The sequence below is a fragment of the Pseudophryne corroboree genome, chromosome 6, assembly GCF_028390025.1.
Source record: "Pseudophryne corroboree isolate aPseCor3 chromosome 6, aPseCor3.hap2, whole genome shotgun sequence".
Taxonomy (NCBI): domain Eukaryota; kingdom Metazoa; phylum Chordata; class Amphibia; order Anura; family Myobatrachidae; genus Pseudophryne; species Pseudophryne corroboree.
This window is the reverse complement of record NC_086449.1, coordinates 149,899,808-149,921,597: the sequence shown is the minus strand read 5'-3', so window position 1 is coordinate 149,921,597 and position 21,790 is coordinate 149,899,808. Positions and strand designations below refer to the sequence as shown.

The following is a 21,790-nucleotide window of genomic DNA, read 5'->3' as shown; positions in this document are numbered from 1 at the left end:
TATAACCCACCCAAATGGAAATCTCTCTGTACATGTTTCATCTGCCCCCCCCCCCCCCACTCCCTCTGCAGTGCACACGGTTTTGCCCAACAGCTTACTTTTTTGATTTGCTAACAAACCTGAATAACCCCCATAAGGCGGTATCCAAATAGCCGTGGTAATTTACCACATCTCACTGACTCGCCTGGGGATATCCTGTTAGCCTACACCGCAGGTACTTATCATGGGTTTTGTTCTGCCCACCTCAAACAAGCGAAACCAAGTCCCTGATAAGTGCTCTTCAAAGACGCAATAACTGCCGCGGAAAGACATACAATAGGTCCGTGACTTTTTACATAACCTTTATTTCCGTGAGATACAGGGTAATTTACCGCATGGAAAAATGAGCTATAATTGGAAAGCCTAATAATGACCATCAGTTTTTATCACCCTTAAAACCATTTCTTTCTGTGCAGTAAATTACCACCGGTAACAGAATAACCCCATAGCCAGCTGTCACACGTAAATATCTACACAGTGCATACATCTCAAACACATATCTGCCATAAAACGGATATAGTAAAGCAAATACTTTAGATTTTGCTTAATGTTCCTTTACATTTTTATCACAGTTCCAAAAATTCTGAAAGAGTAAAATAGTCCCTGTTTTTTTTTGTTTGTTTTTTACATAAAGCTCATCATTAGCGGGTAGGGATACAAGATAATCAAAACACACCGTACAGGAATGGATATTGCCGCCCAAGGTAGTTTGAGAAAGGGAAAATTGTCTTCCTAACACCCAAATCCAACTGGCTGGGAAGTCTATTGCTTTTTGCTCATCTGACCCTCAACGAGCAGCTTGAGTTCCTTAATATGTATTCAGGAGCTTCATCCTGCATTCAGCAGATCTTTTATGCTATAGCAGCGTTTCCCAACTGCAGTCCTCAAGACACACTAACAGTCCTGCTTTTAAGGACAGCCATACTAGAGCACAGGTGACTTCATTAGTAGCTCAGTCATTTTGATTTAGTGTTGTGTGATCAAGCATGGCTAATACTAAAACCTGGGCTGTTAGTGCGCCTTGAGAACAGAGGTTGGGAAACACCCTGTTAGAGGTCTTTCATATCTAATAATCATCAGAAAGATAAGGAAATGGGGTTACCTGGTCCCCCAGGGCAGCTTGTATGAAGCTAAGCAGAACCTCGTAGGTCTCGCGAGTCTCCTTTGTTTTGGGTTTGTATATGATCCCCACCATTTCATCAATGCCTTCTGACAAGAGGGTGAACCCCTTCATCTTGTTTATGTCATGTCTGTCTTCATCTCTCTTTCGCCTCCTACAAGAGAAAGCAGCATTATAGATGAGACAAGTCCTCAAAATTCATTTGACACAGTCTTGTGTGTCTCATATAAAGAGCATTAATCTAGATAACAGGTAGCACACATATACATTGTGCCTCCTCGCCTCATTATTACCCTTATGCCTCATAATTATGTTAATAAAAGCATATACGCAGCATAAATCCTGTACGGGTTCAGTATGATTTGCCGATGGATGGGATGCCGGCCGACAGTGGCATGCCATCCATCATAATCCCGACGGCCCCCCATTCAGCTCCCTAACCCTCACCTTTTCATTACCCCACCCTTCTGGGTGCCTAACCCTAACCCTCCCTTCCATGCTGCCTAAACCTAACCCTCCCCGCTAAATGCCTAACCCAAACGCTTCCTCCCCGGTCTCTAACCTCCCTTCTCCTGCCTAAACCTAATTCCCCCCCACGTCCCGCTGTGAGGAGGATCGGGATGCCGGCATTGCATCCTCCATTGGGATCCCTGCGTCGGTATATTGGCCACCGCATCCCACCTGTACTTCTCATTACTTCCTCACATATCCTGCTGTATACCATTCCGATAGGAATGCTCTAGACCAAGGGTGGGCAACAATCATCCAGCTGCTGTGGGACTACACATTCCAGCATGCTCTGCCACTAAACAAATATACTTCCCATCTATTATCTCTGCTCAGGCTTCCAATCACATATGCTCTTCAATCTATTTTCACCCCTCCCACCTACATCCATCAATGCCCAAGATCTGGTATCAGGCGTGAAATGGCCGTCCTATCCTGGTTCTCATACACAGAGCCATTAATATTCCCACCAGTCAACAGAAGTTACCTTCCAGATATCTCCATCTCTGTTGAAAACACATCAACCTAAATCCTCTAGCAAGCTGCATAGGTGTTATCCTTGACCTGGAATGGTCTCTTACTCCCCACATTCAACCTGTTTGCAAATTATGTTACACACACTTAAGGAATACTTCCAGAATATGCTCATCTCACACAATAGACACTATAAAAACTATAATTCATGCACTCATCTCCCACATCGACTATTGTAAGAGCCTCCTTATTGGTCTTCCTCTAACTAGACTTTCACCCCTACAATCCATTTTGAGTGTAGTGGATAGGCGGATAGTCCTTGCAACATTTTCTTCTGCTGTTGCTTCGCTGTCAGTCCTCACTGTATCTTCTCACATCCAATATAAAATACTTATACTAACATGCCAGGCCTTAAACAACACTACACCAAATACATCATGTCACGTATCTCAGAATATCTCCCAGCTCCACCCCATGCTCTGCGTAAGATCTACCTCTCACCCACGAGAATAACCTGTTCGCACAGACTCTATTCAGGCTGCCCACACTTTGTGGAATGCCCTCCCACAGACAACAGGACTATGTTCTAGCCTCCAAACCTTTAAGTGCTACCCGAAAACTCACCTCTTCAGACATGCTTATTAAATTTCAAAACCAGACATATAACTTCCATAGACTATTCTATTCTACCCAAGCAACTGCTATTTATACAGTCCACACCCTAACCCCCTGCACAGAAATCTAACCTCCTTACTAGCTATCTGCCCTTCCACAGAGTCACTGACTACAGCATTGTGTCAAATCAAATAAACAAATTGTTTAAAAAACTGAGCGCCTGTTTGATGTCTGTTCTATTAAATCACTGTCTTGATATGTGTCAGTATTATTATATAGTTATTTTGTATTTATATTCTACATTGACACAATTGTGTTCAAATTGTTGCTTCAGTACTTGGAAGAATGTCTCTGGCACAGAGCCCGAACTCTCTAGAGCTCAAATATAAAATTATAAGTAACAATCTCAGACAATGTAGCAAATTGTTCCTGTGTCTCACAATATGCTATAATTCACTTGAATTTCCAAGATCCCTCACACATTCATTTGTATGAATGGATCTCTGTTGACAAAGATAAATAAAAGGTACATCACAACTATATGTCAACAGAGATCCATATACAGAATTGACATACTAATGAGAGGGAAGTTATACAAATTAAACTTAAACTTACTTAGCACGCCTCTCCTCCTGCATCTGAGGCTTGGTTTTCTGAGCCTTGTCCCCCATACGGGTCCCATCCAGTTTCCCCACCAGTGACAGCACCTCGCCTGTGGGCTCATCTCGGCGGGTCCGGTCTATCAGAGAGCGATCGGCTTGAAGTACAAGATTAGAGTTCTGGGGGAAAGAAACAAAGAAAGGTGTAAAGCAATTTCATACAACTAGTTGAAAAGAACTGTAGGATTCCTTTGTACTCCTGTCAGCAGCGGCCCCCAGTATTGCTGGGTACGGACACCGGCTCTCATCACAACTCATTCACCACATTGAGGAGCCGGTTCTGTGCGACAGCAGAAAATGGAGAGAAAAGCACAGAGAGGGTAACGCAGCTGTGGCCGCTGCACCAGGGTGTAATCGCACGCAGTAGCCTTAACCCAGGTGTTATTTACGGACCACTATGGGGATGCACAATTTAAGGGTAAGTCTGGGGTGATGCAGGGTACCCCCGCTCTGTCGCATCGTGGCAACTGCCGACACATCGCCACTACCTGACTTCATCCCAGGGGGAGGTGAGCCTGCTGCAACTTGTAGTTCCCCAGAAGTACAGAAACAGATTCACAGAGGGAGGTAACGCACAGGCTCCTACAGCCACTAGGCACAGGTGCAAGGGAAGCACTACACGCTGGGACTTATAGTTCTCCAACTGATTGTACACCTGAGGCTGTCAGTACTGCAGATCTGTGTAGCCCTGCTGCTCACTCTCCAGCATGCATCACACGGATCCCCCTAGCAGAGTCGCTGATGTCCTGTCCTCTCCCCGCACTCACCGCCTTGTACTCGTACTGCAGACTACGGGCTGTTACGTCCGCCATTCCGCCGTGTGCTGCTGCACGGGATCCACCGCACACACTGGGGGCAACAACGCGCAGCAGACGACGCTACTTCCGGATCAGCACTTCCACTTCCAGGTCATGCAATGACTACTTCCGGGGCAGGGAGAGGCGAGGGAGATGTTAGTCGTTTGAATCTTTGGTAGCTTCTCTTGTACACTATAGTGGCTCTCACTTCCCAGTGCTCTGCGGTGACAGGGGCCGATGTTCTGCGCCACTGAGCCATTTTCACACACTTGCCTACTTTTGAAAAAGCATTTCAGGGAGATTGTGAAAGTAATACCTATCAGCGCACTGGAGAGGCGTGCCATGAAAATTACTTACATCCAAAATTAAAAGTGCAATAAAGTTAGTAAGATCTACTTGTTGAAGAAAATACGCTGATATTTTGCAGGATTTGTTTGTGTATTGTGTTTTACAAGAGGTTCCATATACTGTAAGTGGCCACAAGAATCCTTATTTAAAATTAATGTAGCCATAGGAATCATTGTGTCTTACAACCAATGCAGGGAAATGGCACTGATGGTCCCATTTGAATGTATGTATCTGATTTATTTTTCTTCCCTAAAAATGTAACAGCTGCATAATAGGGATAAGGTGCAATCAGGGAGATTGCTGGTCTATTCAGGGAGTGAGGGAGATGGCTGCTATTTCAGGGAGTCTCCTGCAGATGGAGGGAGGGTAGGTAACAATGCATTTCCGGCAGACTGTGTGTGTGCTGCGATTGCATTGCGCATGCATCAAGGTGCTGCTGCGATCCTGCTGGCAATGAAAATTTTTATCACTTAGTGATTGAGAGAAAGTGACCCTTTAGGGGAGGTAATGGGGAGTGGTTGGATAATCGCAGGTGTGCTGTAGCCGTTTTCGGGTTGTATAACTGCCTTCACGTACAAAAATATGGCACCTGCTCCGCTACTGCCGTGTCCAGTCTGTGTATCCACAGGGCTACCCTTATGGGCGATGTTCTTTTTTCTTGCGTATAGGCTGCAAATGTGTACGCAATTGCGAATGAGTTGCGATAGCTCCTTTCATTCCCGGGCTGCAGCTGCACTTGCTAATATCAGCAGTTGCATTAGCGTCCATTTCTGAATTAGACCGAAGACTGATGTCTAGTATTGTAAGTCTTCTTCCTGACATTTCAGTTGTTTTTGGTTTCTGATGTGTTCCAACAATGTTTTTGTAACTTACGCCAATAGTTTAGCGTACACTTACCATACTATCCCTTTAAACCAGACACTTCCGAATTACACAGCTTCTCTAACTGATTAAAACCAGGTGAAATGCAGGCTTGAAGTCAGTCAGCCACAGAACTTGTGTAATTCATGAGTGTTTCGGTTTAAAAGGATAGTATGGTAAGCCTAGTTCAGCAATATGTGCATTTGAATCCGATATAATAAAAGGCTAATGCTACTCACCTCTGTGGGGGGAATTGAAGTGTTTTGTGCTCCGGAAGCCACTAGATGGCGCCCGACAGAGCAAAGTATACTAGTACTAGTATAATAAGCCCCCAATGCTGATATTACTGTTAGGTACCATTATTGTGACGGCCTGGTAACTAGTTTTGATATATTTTTGTTTTCCATATGTCTATTTAGATCCTGACTATGGAATCCAATCCTGGGATCCCGGACAGTTTTGGGTGCCCAAATTCCTAGGGATTTTCAGCACCTCGTGCCGTGCATTAATGGGATTTTCTCTAACGTCCTAGTGGATGCTGGGAACTCCGTAAGGACCATGGGGAATAGCGGGCTCCGAAGGAGGCTGGGCACTCTAGAAAGATCTTAGACTACCTGGTGTGCACTGGCTCCTCCCACTATGACCCTCCTCCAAGCCTCAGTTAGATTTCGTGCCCGGCCGAGGTTGGATGCACACTAGGGGCTCTCCTGAGCTCTTAGAAAATTATAGTCTTAGAATTTGTTCTTTTCAGTGAGACCTGCTGGCAACAGGCTCACTGCAGCGAGGGACTAAGGGGAGAAGAAGCGAACTCGCCTGCTTGCAGCCGGATTGGGCTTCTTAGGCTACTGGACACCATTAGCTCCAGAGGGATCGACCGCAGGCCCAGCCTTGATGTTCGGTCCCGGAGCCGCGCCGCCGTCCCCCTTACAGAGCCAGAAGCAAGAAGATGGTCCGGAAAATCGGCGGCATGAAGACTCAGTCTTCACCAAGGTAGCGCACAGCACTGCAGCTGTGCGCCATTGCTCCTCTCACACACTTCATACTCCGGTCACTGAGGGTGCAGGGCGCTGGGGGGGGGCGCCCTGAGGCAGCAATAAAAACACCTTGGCTGGCAAAAATACCTCAATATATAGCCCCAGGGGCTATATATGAGGTAAATACCCCTGCCAGAAGTCCATAAAAAACGGGAGAATAGGCCGCGAAAAAGGGGCGGAGCCTATCTCCTCAGCACACTGGCGCCATTTTCCCTCACAGCTCCGTTGGAGGGAAGCTCCCTGGCTCTCCCCTGCAGTCTACAAGGGTTAAAAAAAGAGAGAGGGGGCACTAAATTTAGGCGCAGTATACATTATATATATAGATATAAAGCTATAGGGGACATAACTCAGTTAGTCCCTGCAGTATATAGCGCTCTGGTGTGTGCTGGCATACTCTCACTCTGTCCCCCCAAAGGGCTTTTGTGGGTCCTGTCCTCGTTTAGAGCATTCCCTGTGTGTCTGCGGTGTGTCGGTACGGCTGTGTCGACATGTTGAATGAGGAGGCTTATATGGTGACGGAACAGAGGCCGATATATGTGATGTCGCCCCCTGTGGGGCCGACACCAGAGTGGATAGAGAGGTAAAAGGTATTAACCGACAGTGTCAACTCCTTACATAAAAGGGTGGATGACGTAACAGTTGTGGGACAGCCGGCTTCGCAGCCCGCGCCTGCCCAGGCGTCTCAAAGGCCATCAGGGGCTCAAAAACGCCCGCTCTCTCAGATGGCAGACACAGATGTCGACACGGAGTCTGACTCCAGTGTCGACAAGGTGGAGACATATACACAATCCAATCCGGGACTTGATCCCGGCAATAAAAAATGTGTTATACATTTCTGACTTTAACCTCTATAAATGGGTTTTAGGTTTGGGGAGAAAAAACAGGCAGTGTTTTGTTCCCCCATCAGATGAATAAATTAAGTGTGTGAAAAGCGTGGGTTCCCCCGTTAAGAAACTGGTAATTTATAAAAAAGTTACTGATGGCGTACCCTTTCCCGCCAGGAGGATAAGTTACGCTGGGAGATATCCCCTAGGGTGGATAAGGCGCTCACACGTTTGTCAAAAAAGGTGGCACTGCCGTCTTAGGATACGGCCACTTTAATAGGTACCTGTTGATAAAAAACAGGAGGCTATCCTGAAGTCTGTATTTACACACTCAGGTACTAGACTGAGACCTGCAGATAGTGCTGCTGCAGCGTGGTTGGTGACCCTGTCAAACAGGGATAATAGTTGGCAAACATAAAAACATATTAAAGACGTTGTCTTATATATGGGGGATGCACAGAGGGATATTTTGCCGGCTGGCATCCAAAATAAATGTAATGTCCATTCTGTCAGGAGGGTATTAGAGACCTGTCACTGGACAGGTGATGCTGACTTAAAAAGCGCATAGAGAGCCTTATAAGGGTGAGAAATTATTTGGGGATGGTCTCTGGGACCTCGTATCCACAGCAACTGCTGGGAAGAAATAATTTTACCTCAGGTTTCCTCACAGAAAAAGGTACAGTCCTTTCGGCTTCAGAAAAGCAAACGGGTCAAATGGCGCTTCCTTTCTGTACAGAGACAAGGGTAGAGGGAAAAAGCTGCACCAGTCAGCCTGTTCCCAGAATCAAGATTCTTCCCCCGCCTCCTGTGAGTACACACCATGACGCGGGTGCTCCACAGGTGTAGCCAGGTACGGTGGGGGGCCGCCTCAAAAATTTCAGCAATTAGTGGGCTCGCTCACAGGTGGATCCCTGTTTCTTCCAAGTAGTATTTCAGGGGTACAAGCTGGAATTAGAGATGTCTCCCCCCAGCCATTTCCTAAAATATGCCTTGCTGACAACTCCCTCAGGCAGGGAGGCTGTGCTAGAGGCAATTAATAAGCGGTATTCCCAGCAGGTAATACTCAAGGTGCCCCTACTTCAACAAGGACGGGGTTACTATTCCACACGGGTTGGGGTACCGAAACCGCATGGTTCGGTGTGACCCATTTTATATTTAAAATCCTTGAACATAAAAAAATTCAAGTTCAAGATGGAATCGCTCAGGGCGGTTATTGCAAGCCTGGACGAGGGGGATTACATGGTATCCCGGGACATCAAGGATGCTTACCTGCATGTCCCCATTTACCATCCTCGCCAGGAGTACCTCAGATTTGTGGTACAGGATTACCATTACCAAGTCCAGACACTGCCGTTTGGACTGTACATGGCACCGAGGGTGTTTTATCAAGGTAATGGCCGAAATGATGATACTCCTTCAAAAAAAAAAAAAAAAAAAAAAAAGGGAGTTGTAATTATCCCGTAATTGGACAATCTCGTTATAAGGGCGAGGTCCAAGGAGCAGTTGGTAGTCGGGGTAGCACTATTTTGGAAAGTGCTACAACAGCATAGGTGGATTCTAAACAGTCCAAAGTCACAGCTGGTTCCTATGACACGTCTACTGTTCCTGGGGATGGTTCTGGACATAAACCAGAAATAGTGTTTCTCCCGGAGGAGAAAGCCAAGGAGTTGTCATCTCTAGTCAGAGACCTCCTGAAACCAAAATAGGTAGCGGTGCATCATTGCACGCGAGTCCTGGGAAAAATGGTAGCTTCTTACGAAGCAATCCCATTAGGCAGGTTCCATACAAGAACTTTTCAGAGGGACCTGTTGGACAAGTGGTCCGGATCGCATCTTCCGATGCATAGGCTGATAACCCTGTCTCCAAGGACCAGGGTATCTCTACTGTGGTGGCTGCAGAGTGCCCATCTTCAAGAGGGCCGCAGGTTCGGCATACAGGACTAGGTCCTAGTGACCATGGATTCCAGCCTTTGAGGCTGGGGGGCAGTCGCATAGGGAAGAAACTTCCAGGGACTTTGGTCAAGTCAGGTTATTTCCCTACACATAAATATTCTGGATCTGAGGGCCATTTACAATGCCCTGAGGCCAGCAAGGCCTCTGCTTCAAAACTAGCCGGTACTGATCCAATCAGACAACATCACGGCAGTCGCCCATGTAATCAACAGGGCGGCACAAAAAGCAGGATGGCGATGGCAGAAGCCACAAGGATTCTCCGATAGGCGGAAAATCATGTGTTAGCACTGTCAGCAGTGTTCATTCCCGGAGTGGACAACTGGGAAGCAGATCTTCTCAACAGACACGACCTCCACCCGGGAGAATGGGGACTTCCTCCAGAAGTCTTCCAATAGGATTGTACACCATTGGAAAAGGCCACAGGTGGACATGATGGCGTCCCGCCTTAACAAAAAGCTATAAAAGATATTGCTCCAGGTCAAGGGACCCTCAGGCGATAGCTATGGACGCTCTGGTAACACCGTGGGTGTACCAGTCGGTTTAGGTGTTCTCCCCTCTGCCTCTCATACCAAAGGTACTGAGAATAATAAGAAGGCGAGGAGTAAGAACGATACTCGTGGATGGCCAAGAAGAGCTTGGTGCCCAGAACTTCAAGAATTTATATCAGAGGACCAATGGCCTCTGCCACTCAGTCAGGACCTGCGGCAGCAGGGGCCCTGTCTGTTCCAAGACTTACCGCGGCTGCGTTTGACGGCATGGCGGTTGAACGCCGGATCCTGAAGGAAAAGGGTATTCCGGAGGAAGTAATTCCTACGCTTACTAAAGCCAGGAAAGAGGTTACAGCAACTCATTATCACCGCATATGGCGAAAATATGTTGCATGGTGTGAGGCCGAAAGGGCCCCAACAGAGGAATTTCAACTAGGTCGATTTCTGCATTTCCTGCAAGCAGGAGTGACTATGGGCCTTAAATTGGGTTCCATTAAGATACAGATCTCGGCTCTGTCGATTTTCTTTCAAAAAAGAACTAGCTTCAGTACCTGAAGTTCAGACATTTATAAAAGGAGTGCTGCATAGTCAGCCCCCGTTTGTGCCTCCTGTGGCACCTTGGGATCTCAACGTGGTGTTGAGTTTTCTTAAAATCACTTTGGTTTGAACCACTAAAAACCGTGGATCTGAAATATCTCACATGGAAGGTGGTTATGTTATTGGCCTTGGCTTCTGCCAGGCGAGTATCAGAATTGGCGGCTTTGTCTTGTAAAAGCCCTTATTTGATTTTCCATATGGATAGGGCAGAATTGAGGACTCGTCCCCAGTTTCTCCCTAAGGTGGTGTCAGCGTTTCACCTGAACCAGCCTATTGTGGTGCCTGCGGCTACTAAGGATTTGGAGGACTCCAAGTTGCTAGACGTTGTCAGGGCCCTGAAAATATATGTTTCCAGGACGGCTGGAGTCAGAAAATCTGACTCGCTGTTTATCCTATATGCACCCAACAAGCTGGGTGCTCCTGCTTCTAAGCAGACTATTGCTCGTTGGATTTGTAGTACAATTCAGCTTGCACATACTGTGGCAGGCCTGCCACAGCCAAAATCTGTCAATGCCCATTCCACAAGGAAGGTGGGCTCATCTTGGGCGGCTGCCCGAGGGGTCTCGGCTTTACAACTTTGCCGAGCAGCTACTTGGTCAGGGGCAAACACGTTTGCAAAATTCTACAAATTTGATACCCTGGCTGAGGAGGACCTGGAGTTCTCTCATTCGGTGCTGCAGAGTCATCCGCACTCTCCCGCCCGTTTGGGAGCTTTGGTATAATCCCCATGGTCCTTACGGAGTTCCCAGCATCCACTAGGACGTTAGAGAAAATAAGAATTTACTCACCGGTAATTCTGTTTCTCGTAGTCCGTAGTGGATGCTGGGCGCCCATCCCAAGTGCGGTTTATCTGCATTACTTGTACATAGTTATTGTTAACTAAATCGGGTTATTGTTGAGCCATCTGTTGAGAGGCTCTATTGTTTCATACTGTTAACTGTGTTTCATATCACGAGTTGTACGGTGTGATTGGTGTGGCTGGTATGAGTCTTACCCGGGATTCAAAATCCTTCCTTATTGTGTACGCTCGTCCGGGCACAGTACCTAACTGAGGCTTGGAGGAGGGTCATAGTGGGAGGAGCCAGTGCACACCAGGTAGTCTAAGATCTTTCTAGAGTGCCCAGCCTCCTTCGGAGCCCGCTATTCCCCATGGTCCTTACGGAGTTCCCAGCATCCACTACGGACTACGAGAAACAGAATTACCGGTGAGTAAATTCTTATTTTCTTGCTCACTGACACGGCCACTCACAATGACTGTCTACGGGCATTTCCAAGACTCATTTACAGTCCAGGTTTTAGTGATATCCATGGTTCAGCATAGATAGTTAAGTCAAAATAACAGGTACTAATTTAGTCACCTGTGCTTGAGGCAGATGAATTGGGTTTATCTACAGTCTCATCCCTCTTGTGGCTCCATAAGCTCCAGCGCTCTTAATATGTTGCTTCTCATCTGATATTCTCTGGCAATTTGGGACTATGCTAATTGAAAACTTAGACTAGCTCCTGGCACTTCTCCTCTCATTTCAATTTTCCACAACCCTGATTTCCCTCCGGCCATGAAAATTAATTTGCTCCTCCCTTGGAAGAAGAGGGATACCTGAATGATATTACTTAAGATGATAATTTTCCCCAGTTCTCCGATATTCAGACAAATACTCCAATTCCCTCTAAATTAATTTTTACAATTGAGAATTTATCATTCCAAAGTGGAACACCACCTTTCACATAGACCACTTACAACCTTTGAAGCTTTGTGCTTAAGATGCTTCTCGACCAAATGTTTATTATATTCACTCCTTACATAGAAACATAGAATTTGACGGCAGATAAGAACCACTTGGCCCATCTAGTCTGCCCCTTTTTTTTTATCCTTTAGGCAATCTCAACCTTTTTTGAACCTTAATTCTTTGTAAGGATATTCATATGCCTATCCCAAGCATGTTTAAATTGCTCTACAGTCTTAGCCTCTACCACCTCTGATGGGAGGCTATTCCACTTATCCACTACCCTTTCTGTGGAGTAATTTTTCCTTAAATTTCCCCTGAACCTCCCCCCCCCTCAAGTCTCAGTGTATGTCCTCGAGTTCTAATACTTCTCTTCCTTTGAAGAATGTTTCCCTCCTGAACTTTTTTAAGACCCTTGATATATTTGAAAGTTTCTATCATGTCCCCCCTTTCCCTTCTGTCCTCCAAACTATACATGTTAAGATCTTTTAGCCTTTCCGGGTAAGTTTTGTGATGTAGGCCATGCACCATTTTAGTTGCCCTTCTTGGTACACTCTCTAATGTATTTATATCCTTCTGGAGATATGGTCTCCAGAACTGGACACAGTATTCCAGATGGGGCCGAACCAATGACCTATACAGTGGCATTATTACTTCTTTTTTCCTGCTACTGATTCCACTCCCTATGCAACCAAGCATCTGACTTGCCTTCCATGTTGCTTTGTTGCATTGCTTTCCTGCCTTTAAGTCACTTGAAATAGTGACTCCTAAATCCCTTTCCTCCTCAGTAGTTTCCATTACAGTACCCTTGATACTATATTTAGCCTTTGGGTTTTTGAGATCCAAGTGCATGATTTTGCATTTTTTAGCATTAAACTGTAGTTGCCACGTTCTTGACCATTTCTCAAGCCTACCTAGGTCATCAATCATTTGTTTTACCCCTCCCGATGTGTCTACCCTGTTGCATATCTTTGTATCATCTGCAGAAAGGCATACCTTCCCTTCAATACCATCTGCAATGTCACCAACAAAGATATTACAGAGAACTGGACCAAGTACAGATCCCTGGAGTACTCCACTGGTAACATTTCCCTCCATAGATTGCACTCCATTAACTACAACTGTCTATTTCCTATCCTGCAACCAGGTTCTTATCCATTCAACTGTTTTATAATCCACCCCCACGCTTTCAAGTTTATTTAGCAGTCTGTGATGTGGGACAGTGTCAAATGCTTACTAAAGTCTAGATATGCTACATCTACAGCTCCCCCTTGATCTATTAATTTCGTCACAGAGTCAAAAAAGTCAATAAGATTTGTTTGGCATGAACTTCCACCGGTAAATCCATGCTGTTTTGGATCCTGTAAGTTGTTTGATTTAAGATATTCCACAACTCTTTATTTTAATAGTTTTTCCATTACTTTCCCTACTACTGATGTAAGGCTTACTGGTTTGTAGTTACTTGCTTCCACTTTTGTGCAGTGGAACTACATTTGCTCTTTTCCAGTCCTCTGGAATAGCACCTGTATTTTGCCTGGGAGGCCGACCTAGGTGGTACTTTTGATAATGAAGACTGGTCTAATATCTGGGGCAATGCAGCTTCTAGCTCTACAAGGGGGTATCATAAAGTTTTAATTATCACCATGAAGTTGTTGAGATATCTGGATGTAATTTGATCAACATAATCATTGATTCTTATGTGCATAATGTGGTAAATTACAGCTACTTATGTCAACTTGTTTAATTTCACAAGCTGGTAGATGTCAGTAACTTGCATGATGGATAAAATGAAGCCTATAGTGTCATGAAGTTCATCCATTTGAAGGGCCCACCAAATCCATGATGAAATGGTGCATATTTATGGTCATGAAATTCCATCATATGACACTGTTGTGAGGTGGAAAAGGAACTTTCAAACTGGACACATGTCCCTCTCAGATGAGCCTTAATCCAGGAGACCCTCAATCACTGATGATCTTGACACAGTGAAGAAAGTGGATGTTCTTGTCCTCGAAGACAAATGACTAACCATTGAAGCGATCATGAAATAAGTTGGTCTTAGTTATGGAAGTGTGTGGAGGATTATGCATGAGCAACTGCACGTCTAAAGTGTCATCACAATGGGTTCCCCGCCTGCTGACCCCATTTGACAAGCAAACTCAATGTGAATATTTGCAGCAGATGTTGTCTCTATAGGAGGAAGAGAATTTCTTTGCACATCTCATGACTATGGATGAATGCTGAGTCTACCTGTACAATTCTTAGTCCAAAGAAATGAGGAAGGAGTGTGAAAATTTACCCCATACCCCTTCCTAAAAAGCTAAGGTGCAGAAATCTTCAGGGAAGGTTATGATGTCCATTTTTCGGGACTGTCGTGGTGTAATCCTAACAGATTACTTTTTGAAGGGTCAAAGCAGCACTTACTACTGCATCCTTCTGCAGTAATTGCAAGATGCTGTGAAAGAAAAACGCTGTGGTATGATCAGCAAAGTCATCAGTCTCCTAGCTGACCATGCACCTGTACATTCCACCCAAGCATCTGCTGGGAAGTACAAGGCTCAGCATGGTACTGTAGCACCTCTCATTATGTTTAAAATTAAGGTGTGCAGTCCAAGCCCCCAAATATTGTAAATGTTCATATATGGCACGAAATGGCATTTTCCACTCATCAGGACAAGTGCTAAGCACTTCTCAAATCCAACTTGGTGAATATCTTAGCTCCCTGGCATCTCAAGCTATTTTGGAATGAGAGGAAGTTGATAACGGTTTCTTACAGTTATTGCTTATAGTTATCTGTAACCTATGCATTGACATAACCCACCATATTTTTTTCACTACAATTCACTAAATTGTTGCTCCAGTTGGAGAAGTAGAGGGATGTATAAATCTCCAAAATAAATTATCCTACATGTCAGCGGTTGGGGCTGACCATGGGCTGCAGTGCTGTCCACAGTGTGCAGGGGTGCAGACCAGGACATATGAATATACATGTGAAGTTGTATGTAACATATATCCTGGCTTCCTTCCCCAGGGATCCGCCGCTGCAGCACTGAACTCACTGATCAGCCTGTCAATTGACATTTAGCCGCCCCCAGACTGCTGTGAAGCCAGCCAGTGGGAGTCCGGGGGTGGGCTAAATAATGATTGACAGGCTGATCAGTGATTTCAATGCTTCTGTGGCAGCGGATCCTGAGGGAAGGAATCCAGGACATATATCACATACAACTTCACATGTATGTTCATATGTCCTGGTCAGCTCCCCTGTGGACGGTGCTGCAGCCCAGGGGCATTATAAGCCGCTGCTCCTTGTAATCTTTTACAGTTTGATAGTCATGTACAGATAATGAACAGATGCTGCCAAAATGGAATCTGGGCAGCTGGGAGCAAGTCTACTGAACAGGCATAGATATGTGATAGGAATGTTTCAGCTTGATTCTTATCTAACAGCAGTAGGTATGGTCTCACTTGATGACACAAGTGGCAGACACTGAGGAGACTTGATGCATTGGACAAGACAATAATCAGAATAGAAAGACAATGTTCTGGTCTTCAAATCAATACACAGATTATGTTTACTGCGCAGAGGCATTCCAAGAGCTTGGGAGACTAAACCACACCAAGAATAATAATTTCTGAATGACTTTGAGCAATTCTGACACTGATAAGTATTGATTGCTTTATTAACTGTTTGTGAAACGATAGGAGAGCCATCAATTGTTTCCATTAGTATACAAATGTATTTATAAACAATAAGTTTTTAACATTGTTGTATTAGCCACTTGTTAATGTAGTTGCCCATAGTCCCAGAGCCCACCGATGATACTGTATCAATTGTTTTATGTTTCAATTTAATCTTAGTCCTTAATGAAATGTAGCATCTTGGAAAACACTTTATTTCATTGTGTTAAAAGGCATAAAGATGGCTAATTATTGACTGTATAAATGTTCTTCTCGGGGTGCAATAGGCTCAAAAGTGAGCAGGATTACTACAATGTTGTCACAAAATGGAGTTATTCAGCACTCCCCAGCCATGCTCTCTCTTATCTGTGCTGCACTCAGAGGCGCTGTTCATCATCCACTGGTTTATCTGCGCTGTGTGTCCATTACTGGCGCTCCCAGGCCCGGCGGCCATTGTCAGTCTCCACTGGCCACTCCACGCCCTCCAAAACCAGTCATGGATGGTGCTATACAGCTGTATCAGCCAGCCAAGATGGCTGCCTCCCCTTTTGCATGCTCCTGATCATCTCCATAAAACAGCTTAAACTCATCACAACTGACCTATGAATCATCATAAATATCCAAGGACTTACCTTTAACTTGTACTACACTACGCGGACATCTCATCAAAACCAGCGGATTGCATTCCTGCGCTGTGATACACACTGTATTGAAACCTCTGCAACTCTCCACTGAGAAGTACTTCAGTTTGGAATTACTGTACTCTGCATTGGACATCCCAGACAAGGTACTGTGGACTACAACCTATCTTTGGCTCCATCCAGCCCCTCACTTAGACATCATTCACCTCTGTTCTCTGAGCAACAAATAACTATGACTTTTGCATTAATCAACTAATATACAGTATATTCAGGCTCTGAATTGCTGAAGGGTCACTGTTCATTTCAAATTGCAGGATCCCAGCTATGCCCCAGGACACGTTGCGTTTACCCTCCACAAGAAATCTACTTCAAAGGCCTCTCACACTGAGATTTTTCACACCTACACAATAGGAATTGCATTCTAACACTTTGCTACACGCCTGCTTTGTCCTGGAAAAAATGACTAAATCAGCAACAGAAAAAGCAAAGTTATTTTATTTATCACTTGTTTCAAATATACCCATTAGATAAAGAGCAGCAATAGGTTATAGCAACAATGATTATAGCGATTAAAATCCAAGATGGCGCCACAGATGGCTGCCTCGGAGCTATGCAGCTCAGCCAAAATATCTGTTTCCGCTTGTTTTTCCCTGCCCTTGTCTACCCCACCGGTGACCAAATACAGCAGGGAAACCCTTCCGCTGAGCTTACCCCACGTTCGGGCCCATCGGCGGATGGATCAGTGGCCCTTGCAGCCCCCTCTTCCCTGTGTGGCAGGGATGCAGACATCGTGGATGCCGAAGTGGATTACCGTGCGTCAGCGTCCCCCACAGCCCGGGCAGCGACTGGCGGGCGGATCGGCGGCCCTGGAAAGAGAATGATGGATGCCCTCATGTTGGCCCTAGTAGGACCTGGGCTGAGAGGAGAGGCTGTCACGCAGGCGCCCTAGTGAGGTGGCCGCGGCGAGGGCACTAGTCTGCACTTTCTGTGATCCTACTCTCGAATGTACGCTCACTGGCAAACAAATTAGATGAACTGTCCCTCCTTCTGGGCAGCACAGGGTCAGGCATTACAGGGTCATCCATCCTCTGCTTTACAGAGACGTGGCTGGATGACCATATTGCGGATGACCCAATGTTTCTGCCGGGCTTCGGTCTCTTCAGGGCCGATTGCTCCAAGGTTCTCTCAGGAAAAACGAAGGGTGGTGGCATCTGCTTCTACATCAACGACAGATGGTGCACCAATGTTACAATCCTAGGCAAATCATGTAGCCCTCACCTGGAGATGCTGAGTATCAACTGCAACCCCTTCTATTCCCCCCTGGAATTTGCCTCAATTGTCCTTGTGGAAGTGGACATCCCCCACTTGCCTGTTCGAATGAAGCCCTGTACCACCTGGCCGTATGCATATCCGACATAGAACAAAAACACCCAGAGTCTCTGCTTATAGTGCTGGGCGACTTCAACAAAAATAACCTGAGCAAGGAGCTACCTAAGTACAAACAACAAGTCACGCGTCCCACTAGGGAAGGGTGCAGCCTTGACCACTACTACACTACCCTCAAGTCTGCCTACCGGTCTATCCCGCGTGCTGCACTCAGCCTATCTGACCACTGCTTCGTCCACTTACTCCCTACCTATATACAGAAGCTGAGTATGGTTAAGCTTGTCGTCAAGACTGTTAAGAAATAGACCAACGAGGCTAAGATGAAGCTCCAGGCCTGCTTCGACTGCATAGAATGGGGGGTCTTCGAAGCCTCGGCAACTGACCTGAACAACCTGACAGACAATGTCACATCCTACATCAGCTACTGTGAGGACATGTGTGTACCTACCAAGACTTACCGCATGTACAACAACAAGCCCTGGTTCAACGCCCAGCTCAGGCAACTTTGTCGGGCCAAAGAGGAGGCCTATAGCAGCGGTGACAGAGCACTATACAACCGAACTAGGAACTCTCTCACTAAAGAATTCAGGCTAGCAAAAAACGGTTCTCAGAGAAGCTGACAAACGATCTTTCCAGCAATGACCCAGTATATGTATGGAAAGGAATGCAATCCATAACCAACTACAAGAAAACATCGAAGTCAACCACCATGCACCAAGACCTAGCGGACGAGCTGAACCACTTTTATTGCAGGTTTGCAAAAGAAGTCCCCCAATCACCTCTGCGATGCCCCAAACACCGACGGCCAACTCCAGGCACTGCAAGTCGCCGAATAAGAGGTGGAGTCACTGTTCAAAAGGGCCAAGCCCAGGAAAGTCCTGACGGAGTGTCACCATCTGTCCTGAGAGCATGTGCGGGTCAGCTCGCCCCCATATTAACCAAGATCTTCAACAAATCACTGGAGCTACAGAAAGTCCCTTCCTGCCTCAAAAGGTCCACTATCGTCCCGGTCCACAAGAAACCGTCTATCACGAACCTGAACGACTACAGGCCAATAGCACTGACGTCTGTGGTCATGAAAATGTTCGAGCGTCTGGTTTTGAATCACCTGAAAACTGTGAATGGTCCCCAACTGGACCCCCTACAGTTCTACCGATCGAATCGGTGTGTCGAGGACGCAGTCAACCTGGGCCTGCACTACATTCTACAGCACCTAGACATTCCCGGTACCTACGCGAAGGTCCTTTTTGTCGATTTCAGCTCGGCCTTCAATACAATCGTCCCCAGCATTCTCCACCCCAAACTACTTCGGCTAGGGGTCCCTGAAGCTACCTATTTCTGGATAGTAGACTTCCTGACAGATAGGACACAGATTGTGAAAGTGGGGGAATTCACCTTTCAAGCGCGGTCCATTAGTACAGGGGCCCCCCAGGGCTGTGTCCTGCCACCCCTGCTCTTCTCCCTGCACACAAATGACTGCACCTCAGAGGCGCAATCAGTAAAGATCATCAAATTTGCAGACAACACCACCGTCATCAGCCTCAAGGTCGGGGACGAATTGGCCTATAGACGGGAAGTAGACCGGTTGGCCCAGTGGTGCAGACACAACAACCTTGAGCTCAACCCCCTCAAAACTGTTGACATGATAGTGGACTTCAGAAAGAAGTCAGCTAGTGCACCTCCGCTAACGATTGCTGACAGTGTGGTATCAAAAGTGGACCACAGTCTCCCAGGACCTTAAATGGGGGTCCACTGCTGACGCCACTGTCGGGAAAGCGCAGCAGAGGTTGTTCTTCCTCAGCCAACTAAGGAAGTTCAACATCCCACAGAAGCTTCTGCTCCTCTTCTACTCCGATTGTGGAGTCGGTACTGTGCTCCTCTATACTGGTATGGTACAGCTACGCCAGCGCGAGGGACGGATGCAGGCTCCAAAAGGTGGTCAGAACCGCAGAGAAGATCATTGGGGCCGACTTTCCCTTAGTCCAGGACCTGTACCTTTCCAGAGCTAAAAAGCAGGCAACAAAGAATAGTAAAGGACCAGCTACACCCCGGCCACAGCATGTTTAACTTGCTTCCTTCAGGCAGGCATTACAGGGCCATCTCCGCCGGGTCCACCAGAAGCCTCAAAAGTTTCTTTCTCCAAGCGGTCCGCCTGCTGAACTCCTGAACATTGACTGATTAGACGTACATGTAACTCACTTGTGTCCCTACGGTATACCTATCTGTCTGATTTTACTTTCCCCCACCCCACCTGATTATCTGTTACCTACTTAGCTGTTGTATAGCAAACCGAAGACAAATTCCTAATATAAGCAAGTATACCGGGCCAATAAAGCTGATTCCGATGACAGTTCTGATCAGCTGACAGCACAGAGTCCAATCAGAAACCATTTCACAGTCATTTGATTATCACCACCAATCAGCAGCAAGCCAGTGGTATCAATCCTGAATGTCAGCATAGGCAAATCGCCAGTGCTTTGTTGTCTATCAACCTGCTGTGAGTGCCTGACTCTCCTGCTGGATTCTAGACAAGTGCAGTTTCCATCTCTAGCACTCCCTGGCTTCCTGAGCTAATCTATATAGCTGCTCAGTATCATCGCACCATATCCAGATTCACCGGTACAGCCAAGCCTAGTGATCCTGAAGGGCTGCTCAATTCATCATCACAGCATATCCAGATTAACCAGTACAGCCAATCCCAGTGATCCTGAAGGGCTGCTCAGTTCATCATTGAAGCATTTCCCAATTCACTGGTACATCCAATCCCAGCATCCCTGAAGGGCTGATTCTGCAGCTCATTGCAGCATTTCCCAATTCGCTGGTACAGCCTATCCCAGCGTTCCTGAAAAGATGCTCCTGCAAATCCATTGCAGCATTTCCAGATTCACTGGTTAATCTCGTGACCGTGAACCCTCGGTGTTATGAACTTCCCAGCTATTCTACTACACTGGTAATCCAATACCCCAGTGTTCCAGTTCCCTATATAGCTGGTACCACAGCTCCAACTCTACTCATCTGAAACAGCATCCGGTTAGGTGTTCCTGAATAGCAGAACTGCCACGTCTATGAATGAGTAGATCCTATATTAAGCCTGCTCAATTATGTCCTAATATCTCCAGCCAAAACCCAGCAGCTCAATCTATTCCGGATTCACAAACATCCTTAGCCGTGACAGGTGTACACTTAACTTTATTTCTTTCCCACTGACTTGGCGAGAGTCAGCTACTGTCATTTTACAGGTTATGCTAGATAAATGATCTCCACTTTATCTCCAAGATTTAATACATCTGACTGTCCAGTTGAATAGGCTCCGCTGATGAATTAGATCAGGTATAGGGAAACCTATGGCCCTCAAGCTGTTGTGGAACTACATATACCAGCATGCCCTGCAACAGTTTTTGCATGGCCAAATAGCAAAACTGTAGCAGGGCATGCTGGTATGTTCAGTTCAACAACAGCTGGAGGGCCAAAGGTTCCCCATCCCTGAATTAGATAATACAGGAGCAACCAATGGAATGCCATTTTTATTAAAGACCACAAGGGGGTAGTGTTTCCCAATAAATGCTGTATTTTATTTCTATATTGTACAATTACTTTTAATTAATTGTTGATGGTAAAACTGCCTTTAGTGACAGTCTTTAGTAATTTATGATTATTGCTGGGATTAATTAAATGAGTATGTTTTTTTTTTTTTTGCACAGTAAATATTGTTACTTGTTACTTCATTTTTCTTGAACTATTCTAGCACATTTGTAACCCAAGACACCGTTACTGGTGTTCCCCATCTAATAGAAATGCTTATTTCATTTAATAACGGGTTTGCGATGGACAAATGAAAGTGAAAAATACTCCCTTGTTTGTAGCAAGGAATTACTTTCCATTAAAATATCAATCAACTAAAATCCCCACAAGCTTACTACACTGACTGGAAAACACCTACTTTTCAATGGTTTTGCATATTTATTTTTTGCTCATGAATGGTTTAAACATAATAATACAAAAACAAATTCTGACAGGATCAAGCATTATCATCATCATCAACATGA

At 45.8% G+C, this 21,790-nt stretch overlaps 2 protein-coding genes across 2 annotated transcripts in view; one reads left to right on the top strand and one right to left on the bottom strand.

The window, feature by feature from the left end:
- SNRNP200 (small nuclear ribonucleoprotein U5 subunit 200) overlaps window positions 1-4,265 on the bottom strand; it is a 122,674-nt gene extending 118,409 nt beyond the window's left edge. Inside the window, exons 1-3 of the mRNA XM_063932018.1 lie at window positions 4,182-4,265; window positions 3,371-3,534; window positions 1,142-1,313 (exon numbers count right to left, since the gene is read on the bottom strand). Coding sequence (XP_063788088.1) covers window positions 1,142-1,313; window positions 3,371-3,534; window positions 4,182-4,226 — 381 coding nt within the window. The 5' untranslated portion in view covers window positions 4,227-4,265. The remainder of the gene's footprint in view (window positions 1-1,141; window positions 1,314-3,370; window positions 3,535-4,181) is intronic.
- NCAPH (non-SMC condensin I complex subunit H) overlaps window positions 4,233-21,790 on the top strand; it is a 113,088-nt gene continuing 95,530 nt past the window's right edge. The window contains exon 1 of the mRNA XM_063932023.1: window positions 4,233-4,322. The gene's annotated coding sequence lies outside the window, so the exon portion shown is untranslated. The remainder of the gene's footprint in view (window positions 4,323-21,790) is intronic.